This window comes from Dama dama, chromosome 6, assembly GCF_033118175.1.
Source record: "Dama dama isolate Ldn47 chromosome 6, ASM3311817v1, whole genome shotgun sequence".
In the NCBI taxonomy this organism is placed as follows: domain Eukaryota; kingdom Metazoa; phylum Chordata; class Mammalia; order Artiodactyla; family Cervidae; genus Dama; species Dama dama.
The window spans coordinates 12,121,956-12,148,883 of NC_083686.1; the positions used below are offsets into that span (position 1 = coordinate 12,121,956).

Below are 26,928 nucleotides of genomic sequence, written 5' to 3' on the forward strand. Positions count from 1 at the left end.
GATAAAGACTATATAGCAGGGGTTTGCTGGTGGCTCAGCGGTGGAAAGTCTGCCTATCAATGCAGGTGACCCAGGTTTGATCCCTGGTCCAGGAAGATCCCACATACCAAGGAGCAACTAAGCCCAAGCGCTGCAACTACTGAGCTTGTGCTTTAGAGCCCGGAAACCGCAACTACGAGCCCAAGGGCCACAACTCCAGAAGCCCGTGTGCCTAGGGCCTGTGCTCTGCAAAAAGAGAAGCCACTGCAGGGAGAAGCCCAAATACTGCGACTAGAGAGTAGCCTCCACTCTCCACAACGAGGGAGAAGCCTTGCAGCAACTAAGACCCAGCACAGCCAGTAAATACATAAATATCTTAACAAGAATACTTTTAAAAATAGACTACATAGGAAAATAAAGAAGTTTATGATTTAAGTGAAAAATTGTTCACAGAAAATTCTGCACCTTATATGTAAAACTTTGATAAGAGTATACACTTGAGTACCAGGAGAGGGAACACATAAAAACAGCAACAAATATTCCCGTTGAGGATTTACAGAATTTTTAGACTCTTTTTCAATTTTTTTCAGTAATGTTACATTTTTTAAATAAATATTTTTAAATCACCATACAATCCAGCAGTTCGACTTCTAGGTACATATCCAAATAAACTGAAAGCAAGGTCTTGGGACTTCGCTAGCGGTCCAATGATTAGGAATCCACCTGCCCCATGCAGGTGATACAGGTTGGATCCCTGGTCTGGGAGGATGCCACCTGCCATGGAGCAACTAGGTACCATAACTACCAAGCCCAAATTCTAGAGCCCACAAGCCTAGAACTACTGAAGCCTGCATACCCCAGGGCCGCACTCTGCAACTAGAGAAGCCACTTCAGTGAGAAGCCTACACACCGCAAGGAGAGAGTAGCTCCCACTCACCACCACTAGAGAAAGCCCACACAGTGCAGCCAATAGATAAATTTGTTTTTAAAGCAGAGTCTCAAAAATATATTTGCACACATACGTTCACAGAAGCATTACTCACAATGGCCAAAAGATGGAAGCAACCCCAGGGTCTATCAATGAATGAACAGAAAAATATATATATATATGGTTCATCCATAGAATGGAATAGTTTTCAGCCTCAAAAGGGAAGAAAATTCTGACACATCTACAACATGGATAAATCTTGGGGGCATTATGCTAAGCAAAATAAGCCAGTCACAAAAGGACAAGCCTCCTATATTTCTACTTGTCTGATCCAAAGAGACTGAAAGCTGAATAAGTTGGAAAGTTGAATGGCAGTTGCCCAGCACTGGGAATGGTAGAAATCAGAAGTTAGTATCTGAGGGGACATTTTTTGCAAGATGAAAGAGTTGTGTTGACTGGTTGCACAACAATGTGAATATATTTAACACTGCTGAACCAAATAGGTAAAAATGGCTAAGGCAGCAAATGTTATGGTTACATGTTACCACAATTTAAAAATAGAAAGTCTGTTTTAAAAAGTAATGATTGGGGGGAGGAGCTAAGATGGCAGAGGAATAGGACGGGGAGACCACTTTCTCCCTTACAAATTCATCAAAAGAACATTTGAACGCTGAGCAAACGTCACAAAACAACTTCTGACTGCTAGCAGAGGACGTCAGGCGCCCTGAAAAGCAGCCCATCGTCTTCGAAAGGAGGTAGGACAAAATATAAAAGATAAAAAGAGAGACAAAAGAGCCAGGGACGGAGACCTGTCCTGGGAAGGGAGTCGTAATAGAGGAAGTTTCCACACACCAGGAAACCGTCTCACCGGCGGGTCTGGGGGAAGTTTTCAAATCTCGGAAGGCAACCTAACTGGGAGGAAAAATAAATAAAACCCACAGATTACATGCCTAAAAGCAACTCCCAGCAGAAAAGTACCCCAGACACTCGCACCCGCCACCAGCAAGTGGCGGGCGGCATTGCTTAGAAACGAAAGACTGAGCAATTCCAGAGAAGAGCTAGCCAGCGGCGGACCGGCCCATCCCCTGCCAGAGGCAGGAGGAAGGAGGCAGGAGGCAGGGAGGAGGGGAAAGGGGCAAACTCGGCCCCAGAGGCGGCATCCCCTACCAAACTACAAACAGGCTTCCAGTTTCTAACCAAAGATTTCCTGAGATTCTGGATGGTTGACATCCACTGGGAGGGTCGCAGCTAGAGACCAGCTTCCCATAAGAGACACAAGGCGCACGGAACCGGCGCGCGCGGAAACTGAGGCTGGGACCACGGAGGGGAGAAGGCGCGCTGCACCCGGGACAAGCTCCTGGCTGCCTGAGCTGCTAGGGCTGGGGAAGGCACAAAACGCAGGCCCAACCGAGTCTGCACTTTTGTGGAGTGCCCAAAAACTGGAACCCCACGCAACTCAGGGCCCGCTCCCTATAGAGCAGCATGGAGCCTGAGCAGTGTAGCACATGCGCTGTGAGCGGGGACAAACCCAGTGTGGCCAGAACACTGCGAGTGCTCCCCACACACGCCAGTGATATTTGTCTGCAGCTCCCCTCTCTCCCCACAGCACCACTGAACAAGCGAACCTGAACAAGAGACCACCTCCACCCGCTTGTGTCAGGGCGGAAATGAGGCTCTGAAGAGACCGGCAAACAGAAGCCAAACAAACAAAGGGAACCGCTTCAGAAGGGACCGGTGCAACAGATTAAAATCCCTGTAGTTAACACCGACTACACCGGAAGGGGCCTGTAGATATCGAGAAGCGTAAGCTGAACGAGGAGCTATCTGAAACTGAGCCGAACCCACACTGACCACAACAGCTCCAGAGAAACTCCTAGATTATTTTTACTATTTTTTTTAATTAAAAAAATTTTTTTCTCTTTTTTAAACTTTTTTCTTTTATTTTCTTTTAAAATTCCCTATTACTCCTCTATTACTCCTTAATTTTCATTTTCATATATTTTTACTATTTTTTAATTAAATTTTTTTCCTTTTTTCCTTTTTTTTCTTTTATTTTCTTTTAAAGTCCTCTATTTCTCCTTCATTTTCATTTTCATTCTCATATATTTTTACTATTTTTTTAATTAAAACATTTTTTCTTTTTTTTTCTTTTACTTTCTTTGAAAGTCCTCTATTACTCCTCTATTCCTCCTTAATTTTCACTTTCATTTCACTATAACCTTGCAAGAAAAAAGACCCTATTTTTAAGGCAAACTTCATATTTATTTCTTAAATCTTTTTGTTTTTAATATTGTATTTTTAAGAGTCTAACCTCTACTCTAGATTTTTAATCTTTGTTTTTCAGTATTTGATATCAGTTTTGGACATTTAAGAATCCAATATTCAGTACCCATTTTTACTCAGGAGTGTGATGATTACACTTTCCCCCTTTTGACGCACCTTTTTCTCCCCCAGATCACCTCTATTTCCTCCCTTCCCCTTCTCTTCTCAATCCAATTCTGTGAATCTCTGTGGGTGTTCTGAGCTACAGAGAACACTTAGGGAACAGAGTACTGCGTAGATCTGTCTCTCTCCTCTTGAGTCCCCCTTTTCTCCTCCTGCTCATCTCTATCTCCCTCCTCCCTCTCCTCTTCTTCATGTAACTCTGTGAACCTCTCTGGGTGTGCCTCACTGTGGAGAATCTTTTCACCATTAACCTAGAAGTTTTATTATCAGTGCTGTATAGTTGGAGAAGCCTTGACGCTACTGAAAGAATAAGACCTAAAGCCAGAGGCAGGAGATTTAAGCCCAAAATCTGAGAACACCAGAGAACTCCTGACTACAGGGAACATTAAGTAATAAGAGATCATCCAAAAGCCTCCATACCTACACTGAAACCAACCACCACCCAAGAGCCAATAAGTTCCAGAGAAAGACATACCATGCAAATTCTCCAGCAACGCGGGAACATAGCCCTGAGCGTCAACATACAGGCTGCCCAAAGTCACACCAAACACATAGACCCATCTCAAAACTCAATACTGGACACTCCATTGCACTCCAGAGAGAAGAAATCCAGTTCCACGCAGCAGAACACCAACGCAAGCTTCCCTAACCAAGAAACCTTGACAAACCCCACCCACTGGGAGAAACCTCCACTATAAAAAGGAACCACAGACCACCAGAATACAGAAAGGCCACTCTAAACACAGCAATCTAAACAAGATGAAAAGGCAGAGAAATACCCAACAGGTAAAGGAACATGAAAAATGCCCACCACGCCAAACAAAAGAGGAGGAGATAGGGAATCCATCTGAAAAAGAATTTAGAATAATAATAATAAAAATGATCCAAAATCTTGAAAACAAAATGGAGTTACAGATAAATAGCCTGGAGACAAGGATTGAGAAGATGCAAGAAATGTTTAACATGGACCTAGAAGAAATAAAAAAGAGTCAATTAAAAATGAATAATGCAATAAATGAGATCAAAAACACTCTGGAGGGAACCAACAGTAGAATAACAGAGGCAGAAGATAGGATAAGTGAGGTAGAAGATAAAATGGTGGAAATAAATGAAGCAGAGAGGAAAAAAGAATAAAAAGAAATGAGGACAACCTCAGGGACCTCTGGGACAATGTGAAACGCCCCAACATTCGAATCATAGGAGTCCCAGAAGAAGAAGACAAAAAGAAAGGCCATGAGATAATAGCTGAAAACTTCCCTAAAATGGGTAAGGAAATAGTTACACAGGTCCAAGAAACCCAGAGAGTCCCAAACAGGATAAACCCAAGGCAAAACACCCCAAGACACATATTAATCAAATTAACAAAGATCAAGCACAAAGAACAAATATTAAAAGCAGCAAGGGAGAAACAACAAATAACACACAAAGAGATTCCCATAAGGATAACAGCTGATCTATCAATAGAAACTCTTCAGGCCAGAAGGGAATGGCAAGACATACTTAAAGTAATGAAAGAGAATAACCTACAACCCAGATTACCGTATCCAGCAAGGATCTCATTCAGATATGAAGGAGAATTCAAAAGCTTTACAGACAAGCAAAAGCTGAGAGAATTCAGCACCACCAAACCAGCTCTTCAACAAATGCTAAAGGATCTTCTCTAGACAGGAAACACAGAAAGCTTATATAAACGCGAACCCAAAACAACAAAGTAAATGGCAACAGGACCATACCTATCAATAATTACCTTAAATGTAAATGGGTTAAATGCCCCAACCAAAAGACAAAGACTGGCTGAATGGATAAAAAAACAAGACCCCTATATATGCTGTCTACAAGAGACCCATCTCAAAACAAGGGACACATACAGACTGAAAGTGAAGGGCTGGAAAAAAATATTTTATTCTAACGGAGACCAAAAGAAAGCAGGAGTTGCAATACTCATATCAGATAAAATAGACTTTAAAATAAAGGCTGTGAAAAGAGACAAAGAAGGACACTACATAATGATCAAAGGATCAATCCAAGAAGAAGATATAACAATTATAAATATATATGCACCCAACATAGGAGCACCGCACTATGTAAGGCAAATGCTAACGAGTATGAAAGGGGAAATTAACAATAACACAATAATAGTGGGAGACTTTAATACCCCACTCACACCAATGGATAGATCAACTAAACAGAAAGTTAACAAGGAAACACAAACTTTAAATGACACAATGGACCAGTTAGACCTAATTGATATCTATAGGACATTTCACCCCAAAACAATCAATTTCACCTTTTTCTCAAGTGCACATGGAACCTTCTCCAGAATAGATCACATCCTGGGCCATAAATCTAGCCTTGGTAAATTCAAAAAACTTGAAATCATTCCAGTCATCTTTTCTGACCACAATGCAGTAAGACTAGATCTCAATTGCAGGAAAAAAAATTATTAAAAATTCAAACATATGGAGGCTAAATAACATGCTTCTGAATAACCAACAAATCATAGACGAAATCAAAATATGCATAGAAATGAATGAAAATGAAAACACAACAACGCAAAACCTATGGGACACTGTAAAAGCAGTGCTAAGGGGAAGGTTCATAGCATTACAGGCTTACCTCAAGAAAGCAGAAAAAAGTCAAATAAATAACCTAGCTCTACACCTAAAACAACTAGAGAAGGAAGAAATGAAGAACCCAGGGCTAGTAGAAGGAAAGAAATCTTAAAAATTAGGGCAGGAATAAATGCAAAAGAAACTAAAGAGACCATAGCAAAAATCAACAAAGCTAAAAGCTGGTTTTTTGAAAAGATAAACAAAATTGACAAACTGTTACCAAGACTCATTAAGAACCAAAGGGAGAAGAACCAAATCAACAAAATTAGAAATGAAAATGGAGAGATCACAACAGACAACACTGAAATACAAAGGATCATAAGAGATTACTACCAGCAGCTCTGTGCCAATAAAATGGACAACTTGGAAGAAATGGACAAATTACTAGAAAAATATAACTTTCCAAAACTGAACCAAGAAGAAATAGAAGATCTTAACAGACCCATCACAAGCATGGAAATTGAAACTGTAATCAGAAATCTTCCAGCAAACAAAAGCCCAGGGCCAGATAGCTTCACAGCTGAATTCTACCAAAAATTTAGAGAAGAGCTAACACCTATCTTACTCAAATTCTCCCAGAAAATTACAGAAGAAGGTAAACTTCCAAACTCATTCTATGAGGCCACCGTCACCCTAATTCCAAAACCAGATAAAGATGCCACAAAGAAGAAAACTACAGGCCAATATCACTGATGAACACAGATGCAAAAATCCTTAACAAAATTCTAGCAAACAGAATCCAACAACATATTAAAAAGATCATACATCATAACTAAGTGGGCTTTTTCCCAAGAATGCAAGGATTCTTTGATATCTGCAAATCAATCAATGTAATACACCACATTAACAAATTGAAAGGTAAAAACCATATGATTATCTCAATAGATGCAGAAAAAGCCTTTGACAAAATTCAACATCCATTTATGATTAAAACTCTCCAGAAAGCAGGAATAGAAGGAATATACCTCAACATAATGAAAGCTATATATGACAAACCCACAGCAAACTTTACCCTCAATGGTGAAAAACTGAAAGCATTTCCCTTAAAATCAGGAACAAGACAAGGGTGCCCATTCTCACCACTACTATTCAACATAGTTTTGGAAGTTTTGGCCACAACAATCAGAACAGAAAAAGAAATAAAAGGAATCCAGATAGGAAAAGAAGACGTGAAACTCTCACTGTTTGCAGATGACATGATCCTCTACATAGAAAACCCCAAAGACTCTACAGAAAATTACTAGAGCTAATCAACAAATATAGTAAAGTTGCAGGATATAAAATTAACACACAGAAATCCCTTGCATTCCTATACACTAACAATGAGAAAACAGAAAGAGAAATTAAGGAAACAATACCATTCACCATTGCAACAAAATGAATAAAATACTTAGGAGTATATCTACCTAAAGAAACAAAAGACCTATACATAGAAAACTATAAAACACTTATGAAAGAAATCAAAGAAGACACAAATAGATGGAGAAATATACTGTGTTCATGGATTGGAAGAATCAATATTGTGAAAATGACTATACTACCCAAAGCAATCTATAGATTCAATGCAATTCCCATCAAGCTACCAATGGTATTCTTCACAGAACTAGAACAAATAATTTCACAATTTGTATGGAAATACAAAAAACCTCAAATAGCCAAAGCAATCTTGAGAAAGAAGAATGGAACTGGAGGAATCAACCTGCCTGACTTCAGGCTCTACTACAAAGCCACAGTCATCAAGACAGTATGGTACTGGCACAAAGACAGAAATATAGATCAATGGAACAGAATAGAAAGCCCAGAGGTAAATCCACGTACCTATGGGCACCTTATCTTCAACAAAGGAGGCAAGAATATACAATGGAAAAAAGACAACCTCTTTAACAAGTGGTGCTGGGAAAACTGGTCAACCACTTGTAAAAGAATGAAACTAGAACACTTTCTAACACCATACACAAAAATAAACTCAAAATGGATTAAAGATCTAAATGTAAGACCAGAAACTATAAAATCCTAGAGGAGAGCATAGGCAAAACACTCTCCGACATAAATCACAGCAGGATCCTCTATGACCCACCTCCCAGAATATTGGAAATAAAAGCAAAAATAAACAAATGGGACCTAATGAAACTTAAAAGCTTCTGCACAACAAAGGAAACTATAAGCAAGGTGAAAAAACAGCCTTCAGAATGGGAGAAAACAATAGCAAATGAAGAAACAGACAAAGGATTAATCTCAAAAATATACAAGCAACTCCTGCAGCTCAATTCCAGAAAAATAAATGACCTAATCAAAAAATGGGCCAAAGATCTAAAGAGACATTTCTCCAAGGAAGACATACAGATGGCTAACAAACACATGAAAAGATGCTCAACATCACTCATTATCAGAGAAATGCAAATCAAAACCTCAATGAGGTATCATTACATGCCAGTCAGAATGGCTGCTATCCAAAAGTCTACAAGCAATAAATGCTGGAGAGGGTGTGGAGAAAAGGGAACCCTCTTACACTGTTGGTGGGAATGCAAACTAATACAGCCACTATGGAGAACAGTGTGGAGATTCCTTAAAAAACTGGAATTAGAACTGCCATATGACCCAGCAATCCCACTTCTGGGCATACACACTGAGGAAACCAGATCTGAAAGAGACATGTGTACCCCAAGGTTCATCGCAGCACTGTTTATAATTGCCAGGACATGGAAGCAACCTAGATGCCCATCAGCAGACGAATGGATAAGGAAGCTGTGGTACATATACACTATGGAATATTACCCAGCCATTAAAAAGAATTCATTTGAATCAGTTCTAATGAGATGGATGAAACCGGAGCCCATTATGCAGAGTGAAGTAAGCCAGAAAGATAAAGACCAATACAGTATACTAACACATATATATGGAATTTAAAAAGATGGTAACAATAAAAAGTAATGATTTTCATTCTTCCATCATCTAATGTAGCAAATGCACACAGTCAGAATCTGGTAAGGATAGAAAAATTGATTAATTGACTGACTGACAAAATGTCTTAAATTAGGAAGGAAGAGATCCCCAAGCCACCAAGTAACAGAGTGATATTTTGAAAACACACATCTGGCCAGGTCTTTCCTCTGCCCAGAACCTTCAATGGCTCCCCACTGCCCTTGTGGGAAAGTCAAAGCTCCAAAGTGGGCATCAGCCTTGACCAAGCACTCACTGCAACATGCTAGGTACACACACTGCACCTTTAATTCTCACAACAACCCCATGAAGGAGGTGTTTCACAGATGAGACCGTGAGGCCCAGAGAAGTTAAGACATTTCCTCAGGGTCACACTGCTGGTGTGAACCAAAGCCAGAGTCCATGCTTGTAAGCCCTACACTAAACCACAGCTCCAGTCCAGGGCCATCGCCCTAGCTCGCCTCCCCCTACAGCCCACACATCTCCTCCCCATCGTGTGGAGAGGCTGCATACCCCCAAATGTCCTCTGCTATGGTGTCTGACACACCACACCCCTCTTTCCTTGACAAACACCCCTCATCCCAAAACTAGTGAGAGGCCTCCCTGGCACTCCCTTGTTACTGGGTGACTTTGTCGAAGCATCGAGCCCTGGTGCTGGCAGTGTCTGTTTTGTTGATTGTCTCCCCCTTGACTGACTCCTCCACAGAGAACAGACCATGGCTTTTCACCCCTAGACTCAGAGTACTGAACACAGGGCTTGTTGTGTGGGGGACGAAGGGAGGAAAGAAGGAAGGAAAAGAGGGGGGAGGAAGGGAAGGTGGGAGGGCAGAAGGAAGTTCTTTCTTGTCCCCTAAGGCTTTCCACATTGTCACTGGAATCTCTAGAAGGCTGTCCTCGTGGGATGGGATGAATTGCACACCCCTGGAATGAATTGCATTCATTTGCTGGCACTTCCAGAACAAAACACCACAGATTAGTTGGCTTAAATAGCCGAAATTAAGTTTCCCCCAAGTCTAGAAGCCAGCAGTCCAAGATCAAGGTACTGGCATGTTGGTTCCTGCTGAGGCCTCTCTCCTTCCCTGCAGACAGCCACCTCCCTTCAGTATCCTCACACTGCGAGTCTGTGTCCTCCTCTCCTCTTCTCACAAGGACACCAGTCCCGTAAGATTAGGGCCCACCCTAGTGACATCCAGGAAGGACCATAAGGAAGAGAGAGTGCTGAAGAATTGATGTTTTCAAACTGTGGTGCTGGAGAAAACTCTTGAGAGTCCCTTGGACTGCAACAAGAACAAACCAGTCCATCCTAAAGGAAATAAACTCTGAACATTCATTGGAAGGACTGAAGCTGAAGCTGAAGCTCCAATACTTTGGCCACCTAATGCAAAGAGCCAACTCATTGGAAAAGACCCTGATACTGGGAAAGATTGAAGACAGGAGGAGAAGGGGGTGACAGAGGATGAGATGGTTGGATGGCATCACCCATTCACTGGACATGAACTTGGGCAAAGTCCAGGAGATGGTGAGGGACAGGGAAGCCTGTCGTGCTGCAGTCCATGGGGTCACAAAGAGTTGGACACAACTTGGCGACTAAATGACAATAACAAAGTGGCCTCATTTAGCCTTAATTACCTCTGTCAAGATTCTGTCTCCAAACAATCACTGGCTGAGGTCCTGGACTTTAGGGCTTCAACATGTGAATGTGAGGGCATGATTCACCCCATAATAATTCTCAAAACTCAAGGTGACTCCTTCAAACAAATCGCCCTGGGAGGGCCTGCCCCATTCCAGAGATGCTCCCATTAAGACAAACTTCTGCCAAGCTCGCCTGGCACATCCTCTCAAAGAGCTTCACTTGTGAGGATGTGTTTGATCTCAAGATCATAAGGTCACCGAGAGCTGACTGTCAGTCACCTGGATGCAGGTGGAGGCCACTTTTAATAAAAGATGGAGATTTAAAAAATGGCATCATTGGCCCTCAGAAGTGAGAGATTTGTCCTAAAGGACATTCCTCCATGGGGAATGCAGAAACATTTTGAGCAATAACAGTATCCCTGGATCAAGCTCATGGTTTTTCAGGGTGACTTCCGTGGAGACAAACCATTTGAGAATGTTTGTGTATGTATAAAGAATGTATACATGTATAAGAATGTGAAGCTGAAGCTCCAATACTTTGGCCACCTGATGCAAAGAGCCAACTCATTTGAAAAGATCCTAATGCTGGGAAAGATGGAGGGCAGGAGGAGAAGGGGGCGACAGAGGATGAGATGGTTGGATGGCATCACCGACTCGATGGACATGGGTTTGAGCAACTCTGGGAGAGACTGAAGGACAGGGAAGCCTGGCATGCTGCAATGCAGGGGGTCACATAGAGTTGGACCTGACTTACAAACTGAACAACAACATAAGAATGTGTGTGTGTGTGTGTGTGTGTGTGTAGAGAATGTGTGTGTGTATATATATATAACTGAATCATTTTGCTGCACAGCAGAAATGAACACAACATTGTAAGTCAACTACACTGCAATTTAAAAAAATAATCACGGCATCTTGGTTGTGACTTTGGGCCAGTCATTTGTCCCCTCTGTCCTTAGTGTGATGATCCAATAGTCATGCTTGTGGAGATGTTGAAAGCACTACACGAAGTGAAATGCAAAAGTCCAATAAAAACACTACTTGTTACTTTTGCGGTTATGTCAACTCTGATAGCCATCACCAGGGATTTTGGCCAAGAATGGAAGTGATGCTGGAGACTCATCTTGGGTCTTCTTCAAACATGAGGTTTTTCTGATTCTAAGCTACAGATTTAAATTACATATCAAGTCCTTCCTTTCTTAGCCACACCAAGTTGACCAAGGTAGAGAAAGAAATTCTCATACTTTTCTAAAGATTTTAATCCACAAGTAAGCAAACACACCCAAAAAAAAAAAAAAAAGTGTCTCAGTGATTCAGAGCAGAGACTGTAATGGCCTGAAGTTTTTTGGGAGGATGATGAAAATGTTCTAAAGATTATGGGTATGGTTGCACAGCCCTATGAATATACCAAGCCACCAAACTGTACAATTTAAATCAGTGTGGGATGTGAATTATATCTCAATAAAACTGTTAAGTAAAATTCCCCAAGCCTTTTCCCATGGGCTCCAGCCTGGCTGAATTTCCTGACTCTTTATCAGTGTAAGTTCTGCCCCTTAAGATTCCCACAAAAGTGGCCACAGGGACACAGTCCCACTGTACAGAGGAGGTGGCCGGAAGACCGTCTTAGACACCCTGGGATACACTTGACAGACATCAAAGCAACATAAGCAAACATCGTGTGGTTTACCTGCAACAGAGTATGCACCGCATGGGTGACAGGGAAAACTCCTTCAGTGGCTGATAAACATTCAGAAAATCCAATGAAGTACCCAATTTTAAGGCATCCCAGGATGATGGTGATGACTGCAAACAATGTAACACTACCTAAATGGGGTGGTGAGGTGGTAGAAACACACACATGTGTTAATATGCACTGACATCATTTCAAAATACATTATATTAAGCCCTCATATATACATTCAAATGATTGTTGACAAGGGTGCCAAGATGGCTCAACTGGAAAATGACATTTGTTTCAAAAACTGATGCTGGGAAACTGGGTATCCACATGCAAAAGAATGAAGCTGGGGACTTCCCTGGTGATCCAGTGGCTAAGACTCTGTGTTCCCAAAGCAGGGGGCCTGGGTTTGATCCCTGACCAGGGAACTAGATCCCACATGCCGCATCTAATAAGACCCAGGGCAGCCAAATAAATGTATGTGTGTGTGTGTGTGTGTGTGAGTTGTTCAATTGTGCAGTCCAACACTGCGACTTCATGTACTTAGCCCACCAGGCTCCTTGTCCATGGAATTCTCCAGGCAAGAATACTAAAGTGGGAAGCCATTCCCTTCTCCAGGGGATCTTCCCAACCCAGGGACTGAACCTGGGTCTCCCACATTGCAGGCAGACTCTTTACTATCTGAGCCACCAAGGAAGCCCAAATGAATAAAATTTTTTTTTTAATGAAGCTGGATGCTCACCTTACAGCATATATAAAAATGAACTCAAAATGAAAAATGTTAGTTTTTCAGTCATGTCCCACTCTTTGTGACCCCATGGACTATAGCCTGCCAGGCTGCTCTGTCCATGGGATTTTCCAGGCAAAAATACTGGAGTGGGTTGCCATTTCCTTCTCCAGGGGATCTTCCCAACCCAGGGATCAAACCCAGGTTTCCTACATTGTAGGCAGAGTCTTTACCATCTGAGCCACCAGGGAATGAATCAAAGACTTATTCTAAAACCTAAAACTATAAAATCTTAGAAGAAAACATAGGAAAAAATCCTTATAATATTGGGTTTGGCAATGATTTATTGGATATGACACCAAAAGCACAAGCCACAAAAGTAAAAAATAGTTACATTAGTCACTCAGTTATGTCTGACTCTTTGCCACCACTATAGAGTCCATGGAATTCTCCAGGCCAGAATACTGGAGTGGGTAGCCTTTCCTTTCTCCAGGGGATCTTCCCAACCCAGGGATTGAATCCGGGTCTCCCACATTGCAGGTGGATTCTTTACCAGCTGAGTCACAGGGGAAGCCCACATTAAAACGAAAAAAAAAAAAAAAAATTAGGCATCAGAGGACTCTATCAACCCACAGAATGAAAGAAAATATTCACAGACCACATATCTGATAAGGTGAGAGTATCCAAATTCTATGAAGAACTATAATATAATCATTTTATTTAAAAAAGCAATTAAAAAAATAAGCACAGGACTAGAATAGACATTTCTCCAAAGAACATATGTAAATGGATATTTAACACATGAAAAAACACTCAACAGCACTAGCCACTAGGGAAAGGAAAATGAAAATCACTGTGAAAGACCATCTCACGTGCATTAGGATGGCCATTACCCAAAAAAGAAGAGAGAGAAAAAGGATGGCAGGGGGGAAGGAGGGGGGAAGGGGGAGGGGAGAGGAGGGGAGGAGGGAAGGAAGAAAGACAGGAAAGGAGGGAGTGAGGGAGGAAAGACAGGAAATAATAACAAAGATGTGGAGAAACCGGAATCCTTATACACTGGTGATGGGAAGGTAAAATGGTGCAGCCCCTGTGGAAAACAGTATGGCAGTTGCTCAGAAAATTAAAAACAATAACTCCACCTGGTCTAGCAATTCCACTTCTGGGTTTATACCAAAGGATCAAAAGCAGGGACACAAAGGGATACGTGGTCACCCACGTTCACGGCCGCATCATTCACAAGAGCCTAAAGCAGGAAGCAACCTGAGCGTCTATCCTTGGATGAACAGATAAACAAAATGTGGCATGTCCATTCAGTGGAACGTGATTCAGCTTTGAAAAGGAAGGCCGTTGTGACACGTGATACCACCTGGACGAACCGTGAGAACATCATGGAGCTCAGGGTCCATAAGTGAAATAAGCTAGTCACAAAAAGACAAATGCTGCATGATTCCACTTACTCCTCGGAGTAGTTGCATTCACAGAAACAAAAAGTAAAACGGTTCCTGCTAGGGGCAGGGTGGAGGAGAAAATCAGGAGTTATTTAATGATACAGACTTCTCGTTTTACAAGATGAAAGAGTATTGAACATTAACTGCAGTTAATTCACAAAAATGAATGTACTTAACACCACTGAACTGTACCTTTAAATGATTAAGCTGGTAAATTGTATGCTATGTTTATTTGATCACAATTTAAAAAAATTTTTAACATATATGAAGCAAATTCTACTATTGGCCTCAGGAGCTAAAACTAGAAGAAAACATTATGCCTTGTTTACCATTGTACGGGCCTCAGGCATATTCTGGGGTCTGACAAATGATGTACATTCAACAGAATTTGGGCAAAACAAAAGAAGTCCTCTAGAAGCTTTTCCCACGCAAAATGATCAGACTAAGAGCGTCATTGTTCTGCTCAAAATATCTCAGTTCTTTGATCCTAAAAGCCTGTTCACTAAAGAATAAAAGTAAGGGGTATAAGGTATACAGGAACTTGCTGTACTATCTTTGCAACTCTTCTTTAAAATAGAAAGTTTACTCTTTAAGAATGACAGGGACGTGTCTATAGTTGTGGCATGTAAAGTGCTGTGCTAGTGACATGGAGAAAGGAAACACTCTTTGATGGTATATCCGGCATGGGTGACAACAAATGAAAACTAACAAAAACAGGCATATAAATAAGATTGGAAAGGAGTATGCAAAATACATTAAAAAAGGAACTTGTAACCAAATGAAGAAATTAGCAAGAAAAGCATCATAACCATGGGGATTTGATCAAGGCCAAAGTCCCTAGTCCCTCTTAGGGGCCAACATCAATCACCATTCATACATTCTCTCCCATGAAAGCAGGAAACCAGATCGTGTGTGACATGCATCATGGCAAGAGAGAGAGGAGGGCCTGGGCCATCACAGGGAGCTAACATTACAACTCCGGCCCAAGAGGCCTCCAGTGAGGAGTAATGCAATCGCCTGGCTCCTTTCCACTGCTCAAAGCCTTGGAGAAACAACTCTAAGTCACTTTTTTTTTTTTTTCCAAATTCTGGAAAACCCCTAGTGAAATCAGAAACTTCACAGGAGTGGAGACTCAATACCAGGGCTTTGAAATGGTTTGACAAATGCATGGTTCCTTTTGATTACAAAGAGAAATGACCAGATGAAGTGAGGCAGGCTGGTTGGGTGGCAAGGGCAGAGGCTGTAACTCTGGGGACCTGGCTGTGTCACGGACAGAATGTGTGAGTTCAGACAGGTCATTCCCAAGCTCCTGGTCTTGGTTTTCCCATCTATAAACCGAGACTGGTCCACAGCCATGGTTCTCAAACTTGAGCCTGGGTTGGAATTACCTGGAGGACTTGTTAAAGCAGAGTATTGGGTTCCACCCCCAGAGTTTCTGATTCAATAGGTCTGGGGCAGGGGGCCCAAATTTGCATCTCTAACAAGTTCTCAGGTAGACTGAATGCTGTTGGCCTGGGAACCCACCTGGAGAACCATTGACTTGGAACATCTCTGCCACTGACATTTCAAGAGTTGTGATAAGAACACCACATGCCTTCTCACCTCCTGCAGCCCTTCCTTCTTTCATCCATCCTCCCAACCATTTCTTTCTACAACAAACGTTTTAGGGACTCTTACTATACATGAGGAGCTTCCCAGTACAGTGGTAAAGAATCTGCCTGCCAATGCAGGAGACACAGGTAGACATGGGTTCAAGCCCTGGGTGGGGAAGATCCCCTGGAAGAGGAAGTGGCACTCCACTCCAGTATTCTTGCCTAGGCAATTCCATGGACAGAGAAGCCTGGCGGGGTCAGGGGGTCCAGGAGGTCAAAAAGAATCGGACATGACTGTGCAACAGAGCACACACACACTAGGCATGAGGCGTTTTGCCAGGCGCTCAAAGGTAAGCAAATAAGATCGCTGGAAAAACAAAATACACGCATATAACATTGCATAAATTGGGATGTGCAGAAGATATAGAGGGGAGAGCTGGCACCAGACGTCTCATCTGCATTGTGTGAAATCAGAAACCAGTGGAAGAGTAGCTAGAGTCCACTGCAAAGAAAGGACTGCAGTTGAGAAACCCTATTCCCAGGCAAGATGGTGCCCATGGGTCAAGGCAAAAGACAGAAAGATATGTGAAGATATGCCGAATATAATTGTTTGACACCTCTTTGTTGTTCAAATAAGATCCAGGTACTCGGGACTTAAAAACATCAATAAAATAAAGAAGATGTCCTTGGTGAGCTTAACCTTGTAGTGGGGAAGACAGGAAAGTAGGCAAATAAATGATAAACACAGAAGAAATGTCAGGAAGTGCCAAGTGCATGAGGTTGACGATGGTGGTCAGAAAAGGATTCTCTGAGAAGGTGACAGCTGAACTGACAAAAAAAATGATGGGAGAAAACTATCCACAGAACTCACCTGACAAAGAGCTTTAACCAAACAATCAGGAACCCTCTTAGAGAGGGAAGACAAAGAGGAAAGGGAGAAGCAATGAGCAATAAGCTTTGCAACAGATTGAAGGGGTAAATGGATGTATAATGGAAGGAAAGAGAGAAGGAAGAGAGGGAGGGGGTAAATGGGTGGATGATGGATGGATCGATGGATAGATGGTGGATGATGGATGATGGAAGGAGGGATGGATGGATTATGGATGGATGCATGAGTGAATGGATGAATAGTCCAGATTAATTGAAATAAGAACAAGATGATAGAAGTTATATCCAAATGGATGAAGATAAACTGTCTGGAAATGTGTAATTTACATGCTCTTTATAGACTTGTGATACAGACTAAAGCTGGGGATGGACTGAGTGAGGAGCAGAACAACCTTGCAAAGTTCTCATGGTAAAGAGGCGGGTACTAGGGGAAAAGAGGGAAACAAATGCATTCTAAAGGTCTCATCTCTTTGGAATCGAGAGGAAAGTGAGGGTCTTGGAGTGGGAAGCAATGTGTGAGAATGGAGTGATATGTGTCTGGTTATGAGAACGAGGAAAGGGAAATTAGTGGTCAATAGAGTGGAAAAACACAGTAGAACGTTCAAGTTCTCCAAAGAGCAAACACTGTAAAAGGCAAATGAGTCAACAATTTGTAAAATAAATCATTATAATCATCCTAAAGAAAAACAGAAACAACAAAATCCAGAATATAAATCATTACAATTAGAATGATCTAAGTCTCCCATGAGTTAGTAAACAAAGATGGGAATTCTGAATTAAAACCAAAACCTAACTATACGATCTTTACATGAAACACACTTTTAACTGAGTGACAACAGTGGCAAATAGGGAGGTGGACAGAAAGGAAGTAGGCAATGCAAACTCAAAGAAGGGAGGTAGAGCAATGTTGATGTCAGACCACACGGGATTTAAGAGTCACTGTAATACTTAGGATGAAGAATTCCTCCATCTTTATCATTACATGTGGGAAAAAAAGCATCATGTATGAGGAAGACATAATAATCAAATAACCCAAATAAAACCATTTTTGTGTATTTAACTGCTACTTTAAAAAAACAGAGGGAAAGATTTCAGAACTAGACAAATCTAGCAGACCTAAGACAGGACATAGAGGAACTGAATCCACAATTGAATTAGAAGGTTCCCCAGTCACATTACTTGAGAATAATCCTAAAATGTTTAGTGTTGGCATAAGGGAGACCCCCTCCTCTATGTTAGGTGCCCAGATCCCTCCTAGGAGTCTAGAACCTTAAACTATAGACTCTTAGAGGTTTGAAGGTACTGCAGAGTTAGTCTACATCCCCCATCTCATGCAAGGATGCTTCCCACTGCATCATGACCAGCACCTGTCTGGTCTCCACCTGAACGTGCCCAGGGCTGGGAGGCTCACCCTTTGCATCACCAGCTGCTGCTTAGATTAGAATGCTCTTCCCCACACGGAACTTCAGCCAGCACCCCAGAACCACCATCCTCTTTCCTGGCAATTCTGCCATCATTCACTCATTCCTTCATCCATCCATTCAACTATCCATTCATCCATTTGATGATTCAGTAAATATCAGCTGGCACTCATCGCATGTTAGGCCATGTGCCAGGAGCTCAGGTTATAAAGGGAAGCACATTCAAACAGGGTCTCTGCTTTGAAGAGCTCACCATCTGGTTAGATCAACAAACTGAATGACACAATCTCCTGCTTAAGAAATGCTAGGAAGAAAGTGAACAAGGTGTTATAAGAACACACAACCCAGAAGACCCACCTGGTCTGAAGGCAACATGAAAGGCTTCCCTGGAAAAATGACTCTCATTTCCTACCATCTCCACATCCTCTCTCTCCTGGACCGTCTGTTCACCCCTTTCACTCCTCCTGGTGCCACCCCCTAGCAGCACCCATGTGATGCTCCAAGGGGGACACTCCACTTGCAGCCTGACTTCCTTTCCAATCAGTGCCCAACCACCATCAGCTTTTTGGGCAGCTGCATCATAAGGCTGAGATCCTGACATGAGGTTTGTATTTTCTACTGGAGCAGAAACCCCATCCAAAAAACAAATGTGAGAGAATGCATGCAGTTAGGCAAAACTCTCCCACAGTGAGCCCAGGCTGAGCCTAGGGGATCACGGTTCCCTTTCCTGGGGAAATTTCTCAAAACCCCTGCATCTTCACTAGCTCGAGTTTTGCTGGGTGTCACTGTCATGATCAGTTCTCTATATTCTGTGTATTCTTTTATCCTTTTTTAAATTCAAGGTAGCTTCCTGAGACCCTACATATTCTCCCTACATATGCATGCGTGCTCAGATGTTCGGTCATGTCTGATTCTTTGCAACTCCATGGACTGTAGCCCTCCAGGCTGCTCTGTCCAGGGGATGGGATTCTCCAGGCAAGAATACTGGAGTGGGTTGCCCTGCTCTCTTCCAGGGGGTCGAACCCGAATCTCCTGCATTGCAGCAGATTCTTTACTGCTGAGCGCCACCAGGGAAGCCCCCCCATTGGGGCATCATCCTCCCCATTTAACAAATGAGGAAACTGAGGCAGAAAAGTGAGGCTACATGCAGGGGGGTGGGGCAGGGAGCTCTTAGCCCTTGTGCTCTGAGGCCCCTCACTGTCTGCACCATCCTTGCCCCCTCTTGCAGCTCTCCATACAGGGGCCACAGCTGAGCATCCTGCTGTCCCCAGAGTCCACCAGTGCCTCAGAGCTCGGTCCAGGCTGTTGAACCAAACCAGATCAAAGTTTCTGCCCAGCCACTACAAAAGGTGTCCCCATGCTGTGGGCTCTGCTACTCTCTGCATGTTCCAAAGATCCCTCCGCTAGGTGGAGAGGACAGAAGTCACATGAAGTGTCACCCTCTAATATCACAAGGAGCAGCCCTCTTCTCTTTCTTGCTCTGTCTGAATGTTTCCAGTGACAGGGGCTCAACTCTCCCCCGGATGATGCCCTTTCAGCTTCTTGGTCCAGATGATGAAGGTGATAATATCCACCTCAAGAACTACTGTGAGACTGGAAATATTACAATAAGTGCAAGAAGCTGATCACCAACATGAGCTACTAGGTGATTCCATTCACTAAAATGTCTAAAATGTCCAAGCCAGGCAAATCTAGAGATAGAAACTAGATTCATGGTTATCTGTTCCTGGGGTAGGTAGCGGGTAAAGGCTCTCAGGGGGTAAGAGGTATCGAGGGGTAAGAGCTAAAGCGCACATGCTTCTATTTGAGATGATAAAACGTTCTAAAAACTGACCATGGTGATAGTTGCATATATCCGTGACTAGCCCACAACCCATCAGCTTGTGCCGGAGGAGGCACTGGCAACCCACTCCAGCACTCTTGCCTGGAAAATCCCACGGACGGAGGAGCCTGGTGGGCTGCAGTCCATAGGATCTCGAAGAGTCAGACATGACTGAGCGACTTCACTTTCACTTTTCACTTTCATGCTTTGGAGAAGGAAAAGGCAACCCACTCCAGCGTTCTTGCCTGGAGAATCCCAAGGATGGGAGCCTGGTGGGCTGCCTTCTATGGGGTCGCACAGAGTCGGACACGACTGAGCAACTTCACTTTCATTTTTCACTTTCCTGCATTGGAGAAAGAAATGGCAACCCACTCCAGTGTTCTTGCCTGGAGAATCCCAGGGACAGTGGAGCCTGGTGGGCTGCCGTCTATGGGGTCGCACAGAGTCGGACACGACTGAAGTGACTCAGCAGCAGCAGCAGCAGTTTGTGCGCTTTGTGTGTGTCTATGTATGTGTCAGTCACTCAGTTGTGTCTCTTTGCGACCCCATGGACTATAGTCTGCCAGGCTCCTCTGTCTATGGAATTATCCAGACAATAATAATAATACTGGAGTGGGTTGCATTCCCTTTTCCAGGGGATCTTCCCAGCCCAGGGATCAAACCCACGTCTCCTGCACTGCAGGCAGATTCTTTAAACGGGTGAATTGTAGATTATGTGGACTAAGTCTCAAGTGGGCTACTGTTTAAGAAACAGGAGAAGAATTGCTGGGCACACTGACACGTGCTCACTATACCCGCGGCAGGAACAGAAGCCCAGGGAAACAAGGGGTGTCTGCAGAGGCGTGAGGTGATCAGATTGAGATGAGCATGCATCCTGAGGAGGGAGACAACCTGAAGCCCAGCGCCACATTCATGAACTTCCTGCATCCGTCCGGAAGTCAGCAGGGTGGACTGGAATCCCACGGGGACCCACCCTGACCGCCCCCTCCTTAGCCGCAACAGACACTGCCACAGGGCTGCACGCTGGGTTTTGCAACCCTGCCAAGCATCCTCCAGGAGTTTCTGTGAGTCCTGTCTGTACTGCCAGACTGGGGGCTCCCAGGGTTCAGAGACAGTTGCATCCTTGGGTCCTGGAGCCTTCATCCCTTGCCTCTCCCTCCTCCTCTGTTCCCTGCCACCACCCCCGACAGGCCACGCCTCTCTTCACACAGGTGCTTGGAACCAACTCTTTCTGCAACCTTCAATTTCTCACACATGGAGTCGGCCTCTTTCTGAAATCCATCGCTGTGTCCCGACCTTTATCTCTACAGCCATCTGTCCTGGGCATGTCTTACAGATGCAGCTCGCTTTACTTGCAGCCCCCACAGATAAGGACCACAGTGCTCAGAGCAGATGGAGAGGCAATGTGCCGGGTACACGAATGCACCTCGTTTTAAGTATAAAAGCACTTTGTAAGAACGTCTCTATGTGTATAACTGGGGCACTCTGCCATACTGCAGAGATTGGTGCAACACTGCAAACCAACTCTAATTCAATTTTTAAAAAGGAAGAAAAAAAGAAGTAAAGATTATAGCTAATCAATTATTGTGCAGGAGAGGGCAGAGAAGTAACCAACGACTCTTCTCCTAAGCTCTCTTTGCTTTAAAAAAAAAAAAAAAAGGAAATGAAAGAAAGCAGAAGAGGGGGGGCACTTGGTAAAAATCTGATCTCATAAAAGGAGTAGATTTGGGAGTGACTATTCACACACACAAAGAAAGCATCACCGTGACAAACAACTGGGACAATACCTCTAACCAGCATTCTGAACGCACTCAATAAACGTGGCTATTAGTCCTACTGTCGTCATTGACATGATTTTGTGTTAATAACAGTGTCGTGATTTTGTGGGCTTGACACAGGCCAGAAATCAGGAAAAAAACTTCCCATCACCACTGCAGTCTTTCGAGAGACCAGAAACAGAAGAGAAACAGGACCTTGGTAATTAACAGGATGAAACAGCTACTCATGGGGTTTTCCTGTCACTGAGCACCAGGGTTGGCATGAGATGTCCTGCTGCTGCCACTTCTTCCAGAAGAAATCAGTCTCTTTACACAGCAAATAGAGAATCTGGATGAATAATTCATCCTTCCTGCTGATTTTTTATGATAGTCAATGATTTTTGTTCCCAAAAAAGTCTTCACTTTCTCATACACAGTAAGTGAGACAGAATGTCTTCTGCTCAAAGAAATGTTTCACAGCCCATACCAAGACCCAAAAACTTTCTCTGGAAAACCTCAGTGTCCAGAATTCCACAGGCTGGCTCTTTGTCAGAGCTGCAGACTTCCAAGACCAACACAGGACCCAGGGCAGAGCTAAGTCAAACCTGTCTTTCCAGCTGGGATTCCAAGGAAAATCTCAGTCTCTGCTTCAGCTAAAGGTACTTCCCTTGGCACTGTGGCTTCCTAGTGTACTTTTGAGATGATTAAGCTCTTGTTTCTTTGATAAACCACAGCTCATTTACAGGGGTAGACAGTGCTTTGCAAACCGCTTTCAGGCAACATCTCCCAGCTCCTTCCCTGAGAGGCAGACAGGATTCTTATTTTACTGATGAGGAAACTGGGACTCAGAAAGGCAAGGGTAACAGAGCTGAGTTATCAAGCCATGCCCTCAGAGTCAGCACCACTTCCATCATCCACATGCCTCACCTGAAAAGTTCTGTTACCATGGAGCAAATTGCTGAGTGTCTAAACAGCCACTCCATTTACTGAGCACCTACTACATGTTCTCTCGACGTTGCCTCTTTTATTCCATCTCTGCCTGATGTCTAATGGACATCTCAGATGTAACACATCCACAGGAGGAGCCCTGATTCTGCATTCCCACCCTATTCCTCCCTCTGTCTTCCTAGTCTTGGGACATGGCAGCACCACCTACCCATTGACTGGGACCCCAATGCTAAGAGTCTTCCTGGAAGGAGGGAAAGAAAGAGGAGGGAAGAGAGAGGAAGAGCAGGGCAGGGGAGGGAGAGAAGAAGGAAGGAGGAGGGGAGGGTAGGAGAAAGAAAAGACGGAAGGAGGGAGAGTGGGGGAGGAAGAGAGAAAGGGAAGAAGGGAGGAGGGTGGATGGGAAAGAGAGGGGAAGGGAAGGGTTGGATGAGGGGAGAAGAAAAAGAAGGGAAGAAAGAAGGACAGAAGGATGGAGGAGGAAGGAAGTGAGGGAACGACCAAGGGAAGATTCTGCCACTACAGAGAAACATACGCCAAAAGCCTGTGTGTGATATTTTTGAGCCTAAGTCAACAGCCTCAAAGCAACATTCCATTCTTTTTGCCTGTTTGTTTGCTATGGCGCTGGATTCACTGCCATTTGTAGGGTCACAAAACCATGAACCTCCCTGAAACAACCACTTTCAGAGCAGGAATTTGGGCCACCCTGGAGTGGTCTGCAGTTTTTCCAAAGGCAAGATGAACTAGACACAGTCCCTGAGCCTAAGAAACCTCAAATCTCATTTGGATGACCAGGCTCATATCCAACTAGTCATAAGACAAGGCAGAAATTCACAAGGGCCAAAAGAGCTCTACGTAGAGCCATGGTGACCCATGGGAGTGAGGAGTAATTCCTGCCAGGTGTGTGGAGAAGGTGGCGTTGGAGCCAGATCTTTGAAGGAACGACACACCGTGATGGGAACTTAAAGCCTTTGAGACTGGAGCACAGAATGAGGACAGGTCCCAGAATCACCTGGGACCAGATCAGAGAGAGAGCCTTGAACGCCAGGATAGGGAGTGTGGCCTCTGTCACGGGGTCAGTGGAACCATGGTAGGGCTTTAAACAAGGAAAGAAAGATGTGAATAGGTTTGTGTAACCGTAGTTCCAACGTCGGAATATAAGTCAAGAGCCTGAAGGCGGAGGGAGAGAGAAAAGAAGTGAAGGTTGGGGTTGGGGGGCGCAGAAAGATGGACAGGAAGACGGAGACAGAAAAGGCTAAAGGAGGGAGGCGGAAGGGGTCGAGGGTGCGAAGATACTGCGGGTCTGCAGCTAGCGGGCGAGCAGGCTGGTTTCGCGGCGCGCTCGCGCGCCCGCCCGCCTGTTGGCGGCGTCGGGACTCACCGCGGAGCCAGCGCGCGCCGGCGTACGCGTCCTTGGGGCGGATGAGGCGGCGGTGCGCGGCGCTGCGGCGCACGTACCACACCATCCACAGCAGCTGCAGCAGCATGAGCGCCGTGAGGAAGCAGAGCAGGTCCCTCTTCCCCACGCCCGAGGCGTGCACGGCCCAGGCCAGCAGGAACAGCAGCCCCGCCACGAACACGTTCAGCGCGTACTGGCTGCTCAGGGCCTCGGCCAGCTTCTGCGGGAAGCTGGCGCGGACGGCGCCCCGCCGTGACGGGGGGAGGGCCGCGGGCCAGGACAAACCCCTTTCCGAGTCGCTCGGAGCCGCCAGGAGAGCGGCAGGCGCCCCTTGGCCCTCCGGCATCACTGAGTGACCCTCACCTAGTCTCTCCTCGGGGACGGCTGCGACCTGCGCCCCACCCGCTGCCCCCGTCCTCCCCTGCCCTAGCCCCGAGGGGCCTCGGCCGATCAGCCCCCCCTGTCCTGATCACCCGCGGACACCTGGTCTCCCGCCTTCTGCCTCCCTGCCCTCGGTCAAGGCGCTCACCCAATCCACTTACCACGTCCCCACCCCGCTGACCCCGGCTTCTTCGAGCTCCGCTATGCTCTAAGTGCACACTGCCCAGTTCCCCTCCCTCCGCAAGGGCCGGGGCAACCCTTCCCAGCACCCTGGACCCACGCGGGCCCCCCCACCCGCCCCCGATGCCTCGGCGGGGCTCCTGCCCTGCCCCGACGGCCGCGCGTCCGTCCTCCAGCTCCCCAGCCCAGCGCGTCCGAACCCGTCCGCTGTGCGCTGCTCTGTCGTCCCCTCAGCCGACGCCGGCTGACCCAGCCCTGCTCGGGCGACAGGCGGCTCCCGGACCTGGGGTGCGGGGGAGCGAGGGGTCGTCCAGAGCCGGCCGGAGAGGGTGGGCACGGGGGCGTGGCAGCCCTGGAACCGCGAGCCCCGAGGATGAGTGCGCGGCTCCGGTGCCGCCGCGTCTGCGTGGAGGCCCGCGGAAGTCTAGGTGACCCGGCAGGTATCCGTGTGCGTGAGTCTGCCTGTCCTCGTCCCTGCGTGTCTCTGTCTGTGTTCTCTGTGCGGGGTCTCTCTCTCTGTCTTTGGGTGTGCCTGGTTGGGGCGGGGAGGATGAGAGGGGGCGGCAGTGCCCGTCCCTACATCTATTACTATGGGGATGACGTGTCTTTTTTGCTCGTGTCTCTGTTCGTCCGTCTGCCTGGTGTCCCTGTGTGTCTGCCAGGAGACGCCCAGAAGCGGATAAAGACGGGAGCCACTTCCCAGGAAAATATCATCTCTCTCCCTCCTCCAAAAGCATGGGGAGCTGCTTCTGGACTGAGCCGAGCTGAGGCTGGGGGCTGCCCCGGGGTCCTCCCTGGAACGCGAGGCCCAAGACCCCTCCCTCAGTTCCCTCCCCACCCCCTACTCCACCGCCCGAAGGAGACTTTGTCCGACAGGTGCCCCTCTCCGGAGGTCTTCAGGCGTGTCTGAGATCCGCCTAGAGCAGGGAGCTGGGAAGGACCGCTGGCCGGGGGGGTGGGGATGGAACCTAGGAAGGGCGGGCAGGGCTCACAGCAAGCCACAGTGCAGTAACAGAGGGCTCGGCGCCCCGGAGACACCCTCTTGCCCTTGGTTTAACATTCTGTTGTTTGCAGTTTTAAAATTCTTAATTTTGAACCAGGGGACCCACATTTTCATTTTCCAGTGGATCCAGCAAATTGCATGGCTGGTTCTGATTGCCAGAGGGTCCTGGCTGCAGGGAGCCCCGGGCTGGAAGTCAACCTGAGGACTCCGCGATCATTCATGTTTTCACTTTGCTCATTCACTTATGTGGTGGATACTCATTTATCTTTCATTGAATTAGTTGCCTGACTCTGCTCTAAGTGTAGGGGATTCAGCTCTGAAAGAGTATCGTAATGGAACTCACCTTCTAGTGGAGACACCCTCGTGGGACAAGTACTTAACTGTCTGGTAAGGGGGAGAGAATCTCACGTGAAACTCAGCCCTGTCTTGCAGGAGCCCATGTCCCAGGTCTGTCTGGATGGGGAGGGCTGGAGGAGCCCTGAGTCTGCCAAGCCAGGTGAGAGGTTCCCAGAGGAGGCAGCACCTGAACAGTCTTGGGAGAAGTAGGAGTTGGCCAGGTGACGTGGGAGGGCAAGAGAGGGGGTTGCAGAGAGAGGCTGGAGCACATGCACAGAAATGAGTGCAAAAAGGCAGGGACTGACCATCAGGCACCGTGTCCATCCGTCCGAAGCTTAGAGTGTGCCCTTCACCTGGGTGTCCCCAGAGCTAAGCCAAGTGGCTGTCAGTAAATAAACCAAGGAGTTAGTGAATGCACACGTGGATGGAGGCTGTATGACTGAATAAGTAAGCCAGGCGTCATCTTCTCATCAGACTAATGGGGGGAGTGGGATCCAATGAGTCCTCCCCAATGTGCTCCAGCCCCTGACCTTGCTTTGTTTTCCTTCTTTGTATCGAGTTACCTGGAATGTGTGTATTTCTGGGGCCTCTCTCTCCCATTGTAATAAAAGCTCTATGCGAAGGCATGGCCTGTCTCATCCACTGCTGTATCTCCATCACATAGAACAGTGGTACCCAGCACATGGTAGGGGCTCAATCGATACCTATTGAATTCTCTCCCCACAAAAGATGTTGAAGTACCATGGACGGTAGCCCACCCAACTCCTCTGTCCATGAAATTCTCCAGGCAAGAATACTGGAGTGGGTAGCCATTC

General features: G+C 45.5%; 1 protein-coding gene across 1 annotated transcript in view; it reads right to left on the reverse strand.

The window, feature by feature from the left end:
- Nucleotides 1-24,559, reverse strand: part of OTOP1 (otopetrin 1) — a 46,437-nt gene extending 21,878 nt beyond the window's left edge. The window contains exons 1-2 of the mRNA XM_061145160.1: nucleotides 24,196-24,559; nucleotides 12,224-12,360 (exon numbers count right to left, since the gene is read on the reverse strand). Coding sequence (XP_061001143.1) covers nucleotides 12,224-12,360; nucleotides 24,196-24,559 — 501 coding nt within the window. The remainder of the gene's footprint in view (nucleotides 1-12,223; nucleotides 12,361-24,195) is intronic.
- Nucleotides 24,560-26,928: the final 2,369 nt, after the last annotated feature.